Genomic DNA, 8,593 nt, shown 5'->3' with positions numbered 1-8,593 from the left:
CCGTGCTGGCTATCCCTCAGGATGTTGCTATCGGCCACTCTGTTAAGAATGGCCTCTTTGATAATCTTTTCTAAGACCTTCCCCGGGATAGAGGTCAGGCTGATGGGCCTATAGTTTGCTAGATCCACTTTCCTCCCTTTCTTGAAGATAGGCACCGCATTGGCCTTCTTCCAATCATCAGGCACTTCACCAGAGTGACAGGAGCTCTCGAAGATCCATGCTGGGCTATGATGCTAGCCAGCTCCTTGAGTACCCTGGAGTGTAAACTGTCAGGGCCGGCTGACTTGAAGGTATCCAGCCTCTCAAGGTGTTCCTTCACGAGGTCAGCATCGATGGAAGGTAAGGAATCTCCCTCACCTGGGCCTCCCTGTCCCGTAGTGGGCAGGGGTGTCCCATGGGACTGGTGAAAGACCGACGCAAAGTACCCATTTAGCAAGTTGGCTTTTTCCTGGGCGTCGGTTGTCCGTTGGACCCTTGCTAAACCAGATGGGACAATGTTGCCCTTGCTTTTCCTCCAGCTCCCCACATATCTAAAAAAGGACTTTTTATTGTCCTTGATATTTGTAACTAGCTGGAGTTCTGTTGCAGCTTTGGCTTTCCTGGTTTGCTCCCTGCAGGTCTGGACCAGTGCAGAGTATTCCTCCTTGGAGGTGGATCCAGTCCTCCATCCTTTGTAGGTCTGTCTTTTAAGATGCAGGAGGTCCGCTAGTTCCCTGGGGAGCCAAGGGGGCTGCTGTGCCCTTTTGCTGCCTTTCCTCCGAGACGGGATAGATTTTGCTTGTGCTTCCAGGATCGCTCCCTTGAGGAGCAACCACTCATCCTGAATTCCCCTCCCGTTTGGGTTGTGGCCCTTTATAATCTTTTAACTCTTTAAGAAAATATGTCTCAAGTCTCTGCATGTGTATTTATCAGCTTGGCTATCCTTTTGGATATTTGTCATATCTACATTGTCCTCATGATAAAGAAATCCTTGAAATAGTGTGCTAAAGAAAGAGATAAAGTCCAGGAATCAAAGGCAGGCTATTGCAAGGGAAGTTGAGCAGAATAAAAAATTATATATTAAGGGAAATTCTAAAACCTGTAGTTTAATGTTTCACTTTATTTTTAATTGCCAGTAAAATAAGTAGCAAACCTATATTTAACTGGTATTTTGATTAGAAAATTAGTAACTGTTGAGGTTTGGCTATAACGTACTACATGACGGAAATGTTTGTTTTTGAATGCTGTAAAGGTTGAGGTTGTGAGAGAGTTATCACATGCAGAGTTTTTTCTCATTTGAAATAGAATTAAATATATGCAAGTATGGTTTCCTTGAGAAGAGAGGCTTTTCAGGAATTAATGTAAAAGCACTAACTGTTACCAGGTTCTGTTTCCCTTAATTCGACTTGCTATATTTTATGTCTGTCACTCAGTAGGCGGTGTTATCACAGGGTTTCACTGCAGGCTGCTTGAGCTGTTAGGGATTATCTTTAATTTATTTCAGGATTCATAGCTATGCCACCTATCATGATATGTTATCCTTAACATGTTCAAGCTAGGCTTGATTGGAGCTTCAGTTGAATATATGGTGAGTTATATAGTCGGTTAGTGTTGCTAAATGTAATTTGAAAATAATAGGTGTCAATTCTTGCTCCTAGAACAACAACAACCTTGATGCCTGTTGTCGAGTCCTTGCACAGGAGAGCAACAAATACTTATATATGGAATACCATAGCCCTGATGACACCAGAATGAATAGGAATCGCCTTTTGCACATTAATCTGGGTATCCATCCTCATACCAGCTATCATGCAGGGGATGGAACTCAACTTAATGGTGGTCGTACACTGGTACATAGTTCAAGTGATGGACACATTGATCCACAACGCACAGCAGGTAAACAGCTGATCTGCTTAGTTCAAGAGCCGCACTCTGCTCCAGCTGTTGTGGCTGCTTCTCCGAATTACAATCCATTTTTCATGAATGACCAGAATAGAAATGCAGCTACTCCACCTCCACAACCACCTCAACAGCCATCTTCCATCCAACCAGGAATGAACACGTCTGCTATGCAAGGCCCTCCTCCTCCTCCATATATGCACATACCTCGATACAGTACAAATCCTATTACTGTTACAGTATCACAGAACCTCCCCTCTGGACAAACTGTACCCAGAGCTTTACAAATTCTTCCACAGATTCCAAGCAATCTTTATGGGACTCCTGGTTCTATATATATAAGACAGACATCTCAAAGTTCTTCAGGACGACAGACTCCTCAAAATACACAATGGCATTCATCACCACAGGGCCCAGTTCCACATTATACTCCACGTCCTCTGCCGGTATATCCACATCAACAGAACTACCAACCTTCTCAGTATTCTCCTAAGCAGCCCCAGATGCCTCAATCAGCTTTTAGATCACCGCCTCCTTCTCAATGCCCTTCTCCCTTTGGATCACCTCAGCACCAAGTGCAGTCTACTCAATTAGGCCATCAGAGCTCACATGTGTTTATGCCTCCTAGTCCTTCAACTGTTTCACCCCATCCATATCAACAAGTGCCCCCAAGTTGTCAAAAATTAGGTGGTCATTCAGTATCTTACCTTCCTTATGGTGGACCTAATTTATCCAAAGGTTCCATGAACAAAATAGAAATTACAGTTGAGCCACCACAAAGACCTGTGACTGCAATGAATAGAAGTCCTTCACCAATAAGTAGTCAACCATCTCAACGAAACCAGCACCCACTATATGCAGCCACTACTCCGCCTTCAGGCTCACCTTCAAGAGGTATGTCAGGTCAACCAAAACATCCGTTTAGTGTTAATCCAGTATATATTACCTACACACAACCAACTGGACCTACAGGTGCACCAACACAATCTCCCCGGGTAATGGTATCTCAGCCAAACCCAACAGTTTTTAAAATCACAGTAGGTCCAGCACCAACTGAGAATCTGTTAAATTTAGTGGACCAAGAAGAGCGTTCTGCAGCACCAGAACCTATTCAGCCCATTTCAGTAATGCCAGGATCTGGAGGAGAGAAAGGAAGCCATAAATACCAGAGGAGTTCTAGTTCTGGATCAGATGACTATGCTTATACTCAAGGTAAACTCATTAACTTCTAACTGAATGAAGCTTGAAAAAAATTATCTTTAAAATGCAGCTTTAAATTTATTCATCTGCTGCAAAATGGTGAATATTTAGTCTGTTCAGAAAACCATAGGTGAATTCTCTGGATGCTTTAATGGGAAATATTGATGTATTTCTTAAATTTTAATGTTGTACGTATAAATTGGTGAGATTGGTTGTCCGTGTTGGAGTGGCTTGCTACCACTCTAAAGAAAATGGGACATCTGAAGAAACTGAGAACCTGTGCTGTTAAATTTTAAAAGGCAAATGTTTTTATTTTGTAAAAGTTTTGCTTTGATGATCATTGAGACCACTTTAAATGTAAAATGGATAACTGAACTAAAATGACTTTTTGACAACAGATATATTTCTTTAGCATGCGGTTCTGGGGTAGTCATGCAAAACCAAAAACAATTGCTGCTAAGAATTTGAGTCTAATTTTAGACAAAACCCAACAAAACAAGTACTAAGTGAAAAAAGAAGGGAAGAGATTTAGGACAGGGATTAAAATAAAATAAATCCATTATTTGCTTTGATGTAGAAGAACATCATTAGTTTAATTTTTTTCAAAATTATAGTAATTTATCAAACTACATGGAGGAAATGTGCGTTAGGATGTGTTGGGAAGATGTGATAATGTTTATACTACCTATACACAGTCATCTTGACCTACAGGTGTACTGATACGTTGTTAAGCGTGTCCAAATCCTTTTTGGCAAACAAGTTTAGGACACGTGTTCTGTGTGTGTGGTGGAGGCGGGGGGAGGAGGACAAATAATTACAGTCACAATACCAAGTATAAAGTAAATGAGAACTAATAAGTAATTCTGAATTCCATCAGAAAGCAAACATTTTTGGTAGAAAAGTGCTTTCTTCAGAGTTCGTTTCAGAAATCTGGCTGATTAGACTTAAAACTTTTCCTGAGGAAACAAGTTAGCATTTAAGTTTGGCATTCGAGCCGTTCAAACAGTAGTAACAGCATAATGCTAACCAGCAGCAGATATTCAGAGTTTGTTTCATTTTTAGACCTCTAACATGACAAGTGTCTACCCTTCTCTTCTGCTGTCTCTGTTCTTCCTTTTTATTTTATAATCCCCATTTCACTAACTTGGTACAGGAGGAGTTGACCCTTCGTTCTACCTTTCATCCTCTGAGCTCTTTTGGCATCCCAAGGTAGAATTGCTTTTTGCTGCATCCTTTCCATTCCATTTAGACTGAATCATAAGTTAATTGCTGGTGTGAAAGCAGTCAGGAGTGGGAAGGAAATGAATAAGAATGGTGAGTCAGTTGGTATTTGCTTTAGTTACCAATTCCAACCTGTCCATATACCATCTCTGATCTCCTTAGTAACTTCCACATAACCTTTAACAACTGGCAAATAATCCACTATATCATAGATTATGTCAAATCTACTGGAGAAAACATAGCTGACTTCATCATCAGTGTTTTGTCATTAAATGTTTGCATCTGTTCTAGATTTGTTGTTTTTTTACTATTGTTTTTTTCCATTTTTTTGTGTGTGTGTGTATGCCCTTTGCAACAGATTATGTACCCTGACAGACTTTACATTTAAGACATAATTAATTGGTTAATCACATCTTAAATAGTGACCTAGCCACACTTTATTCAGTTAATGAATGTGTGGCTTATTTATTATTTTGGTACACAAATTCTGTGTAATAACTTTGGCTGGTTCCCATCACATGATTAACTGACCATGTGGGCAGTTCTCCCAGCATCTGGAGCACACAGGAGCCTTTCTAGACTCCTGTGTGCTCTAGAACAGGGATTCCCAAACTTTTGTTTTATTGCATACCCCCTTACCAGATTTACTAGCTCTCCACGTACCCCTACCAGCATATGTTTTATATTTAAGCCCCTTAAATACCAATTATTATTATAATGAAAATGAAATCCTGCATTACACAATTTCTCCCGCATACTCCCCAGAGATGTCTTGCGTATCCCCGGTTTTGGAACCCCTGCTCTAGAGGCTGGGAGCTCCCAACAGCTGAATGGGGTGCTCAGCTAGGGGTACTTAGAGAACCAAGCTTGCTACTTTTGGTGTAAGGGAAGCCCAAGATCTGATGCTCAGTCCACCAATTGCACCTCCTTCCATGCATGTGTGGCATGGTAGGAAGTGCGATTGTTGGGATTCCTCATTGGATCCAGTTGCACCTTTAATGTAGCATCTGTCATGAGCCAGAGTGGCGTAAAAGGTAGTGTTTAGCACAGCAAAGCCCCAGTAGTGATGTTGGTGCTGTTGGAAATAGTATATTTTTAACTTGTTTCAGAACTGAGATTTAAAGATGAGAACTTTGAAGAGTTTATATATTTTGCTGATCTGAGAAATATACATTTGACTCTAAATCTCTGTCATCAGTGAAAGTGATCAGATATATGTAGTAGGCAACAATCAGTCCTTCTGGATCATGGCATATGCATGAGAGGTCATCAGGACCTCTTGACACATGCCTAGACAGGAGTATGGAGGAGTGGAAGCTACCCAGACTGCATCCCTCCCTTTATATCACCGAGACAGAATCCAAAGGCCAGACCAAGTCCAGGCATTCAGTGCCTTGAAGGCTGTAGTTACATGTGCATCCAGGAATCGAACCCAAAGTTTCCCACATGGCAGACAAAGCTACCACTGAACTGCAGCTGCTGCTTTTGATTCAGTGCATTGATCCATAACATTATAACCTAATAAGGTTCCTCATAAATGAGAGATCCAGTATCTGTCATTTATTGGAAGATGAATAAGCATATTAAAAATAAGATTTGGTTGACTAAAATTTTTTTAGATCAATTTGTGTTGATGTATTTTTTTAAAAAAATTGATAGTATAGTTATGGTCTCTAAAACTCCTTGTTTGCATGAGATGCAAGTCATGTATTTCATTGAGTTTGTCGGTTAAATGTCTTTGCCCAGGTTAAGATACAGGATTCCGTTTATTCCTTTCTAACATCTGACAGAGTAGGTTGTTGCCTAGAAAGGCTCATGCTTTTCTGAACCAGCTAGCTTCTAAGATGCTATCCTGCTCTACCTTCTGCGTGGCTTCAAACTAACTCAACTAACCACTTCTCAATTCAGTATTATAATTTAATAAGATTTCCTGGTTTTTTTTAATCCCTGTATTTTTACTGCATTTTTAATTCAAGGTTCTATAAGAAAGAGACTTGGGGGTCATCATTGACCACAACATGAACATGAGCCTTCAATGTGATGCTGCAGCTAGTAAAGCGACCAAAACGCTGGCTTGCATCCATAGATGCTTCTCAAGCAAATCCCAGGACGTTATTCTCCCCTTGTATTCAGCCTTGGTGAGGCCGCAGCTGGAGTATTGCGTCCAGTTTTGGGCCCCACAATTCGAAAAGGATGTGGAGAAGCTTGAGAGAGTCCAGAGAAGAGCCACGCGCATGATCAGAGGTCAGAAAAACAGACCTTATGATGACAGGCTGAGAGCTATGGGGTTCTTTAGCCTGCAAAAGTGCAGGTTCAGGGGTGATCTGGTGGCCACCTATAAGTTTATTAGGGGTGACCACCAGTACCTGGGGGAACGTTTGTTCACCAGAGCGCCCCAAGGGATGACGAGGTCGAACGATTATAAACTACTGCAAGACAATTTCAGGTTGGACATAAGGAAGAATTTCTTTACTGTCCGAGCCCCCAAGGTCTGAAATAGCCTGCCACTGGAGGTGGTTCAAGCACCTGCATTGAACACCTTCGAGAAAAAATTGGATGCTTATCTTGCTGGGATTCTATGACCCCAGCTGACTTGCTGCCTTCAGGCGGGGGACTGGACTCGATGATCTTCCGAGGTCCCTTCTAGCCCTAATGTCTATGAATCTATGAATAAATTCTAAGGTTTAAGTACTACTGCTTCCGGCACAGAAGTGGCAACCAATAAGAATACTGCATTTTCATGCTTCTGGCTTACCTCCTGTTTTTCTGTTCTACTTCAGTAAAATCTGTCACGTCTTTGTTTAGTTCTGTCTGTAGCCCATTCTTCTCTTTCATTTTGATATGCAGTTCTACTTTCAGTATTTTGTTCCTTCTAATAAACTTTCTATTTATATTATTTTGAATAGAGGTCAAGAAAGAGAGGGACTGCAGATGCTTTGCATGTAGCAACACTTACAGATTCTGTAATGATTTTGTGCTTTCCTTTTTTTAACTTACCAGCAGGGATCCAGGTTTTCCGTTTGATGTGGCAGAATATGGATTTTGTCATTTAAAGGAGGAAAACGCAGTAAACTGCGGGTTTTCCCTTGCAGGCTGGCAGATTTCCAGCCTGCAAGGGGCTGCTTGGTGGACCAGGGGACAGGGGGTGGCACGTGCATGCATGCACACATGCACATGACAGCCAGGCATTGTAGTGGAGAGCAGCTCCTGTAGCTCTCTCCAGGTAAGTCTGTGGAGGGAGACATAGGCAATGCATAGGAAGGCACAGGCAATGCATCAGGGGGATGCATGTGCCCCTCAGATTTCTTCACCCACAGTGCGGTGCAGGGTCGCAGCCTGGTCGGACCAGCTCCCGGTAGATCTTGCCTCCATGGCCTAGCAGGCAGGACCTAGTATGGGAGGGAGTGTCGTGCTGCCATGGCTGCCAGTCAGGTGTAGTGGTAGCGCACAGTTGTGTCCCCTGCTGCTGGCAGGTGCGTAGGAGGTACCTCACCTTGGTGGCCATAGCACGGTGCTCCCTCCCACACTGGGTCCCTTCCTCTGGGTGGCAGAGGCAGCTCCCCCCTGGAGCTGGTCTGGCCAGGCTGCAGCCCCATGCCCCTCTGGGCACAGAAATCTAAAGGAGCACATTTCCCCCACACACCACTGTGCATCTCCTGTGCTATCCTTCTTCCCCCCACATCACCTGTACCCATAGTTCCCACACATCCACCCTGTTCTCCACACACCAGTCCCCTTCCTCACATGGGGGTGGGACAGGGGGCAGTGGGTCAGGAGTGAGGACCACCAGCAAGGCTGGGGATTTGGAGGGCACCAGCACGGCTGGGGAGTTGTAGGGGACTGTTGGTTGGGAGTGACGGGCACCAGTAGGGCCAGGGGGCTATGGCTTGGGAGTTAGGGGCAGGGCACACAGCTCAGTGCTACAAAGCAGCTAGTGGCAGGAGTGGGGGTAGAGTGGAGCAGCTGGACCCATGTCCTGGTGAGTGAAAGGGGCAGGGGGAGCTCTGATTTTCTATGATAAAACAAAATCAAACGCCAAAATAGGTATTTAGAATTTATTTTATTATACTGATTGAGGCACTGGTAGGCTTCCAAATAGTTTTAAAATTGTAAATATATCAATAAAATATTGTGTTCAACTGATAACTATATGTATAGTGGTGTTTCATTTTAATCACAGAAAAATGTGGATTTTGGATTTTTCATCAGAATTTTGGGTTTTTCATCAAAATTTTGGATTTTTATCAGAATTATGGATTTTTAAACAGGAAACCGGGATCCCTGCTTATCAGCA

At 42.8% G+C, this 8,593-nt stretch overlaps 1 protein-coding gene across 7 annotated transcripts in view; it reads left to right on the top strand.

Annotated features, from left to right (window-relative positions):
• TAB3 (TGF-beta activated kinase 1 (MAP3K7) binding protein 3) overlaps positions 1–8,593 on the top strand; it is a 94,880-nt gene that overhangs the window by 51,017 nt on the left and 35,270 nt on the right. For 6 of the 7 annotated variants that reach the window (XR_003093281.1, XR_003093282.1, XM_025200204.1 and 3 more), the window contains exon 4: positions 1,638–3,090. Coding sequence is in view for 5 of the 7 variants with exons in the window: in XM_025200204.1 (XP_025055989.1) it covers positions 1,638–3,090 (1,453 nt within the window). In the remaining 2 variants the exon portion in view is untranslated. The remainder of the gene's footprint in view (positions 1–1,637; positions 3,091–8,593) is intronic. The other variant, XM_014518485.2, reaches the window with a different exon arrangement.

Source organism: Alligator sinensis, unplaced genomic scaffold (assembly GCF_000455745.1).
Source record: "Alligator sinensis unplaced genomic scaffold, ASM45574v1 scaffold746_1, whole genome shotgun sequence".
Lineage (NCBI taxonomy): Eukaryota > Metazoa > Chordata > Crocodylia > Alligatoridae > Alligator > Alligator sinensis.
The sequence above is the reverse complement of the archived record's forward strand: the minus strand, read 5'-3'. Positions and strand labels throughout refer to the sequence as shown.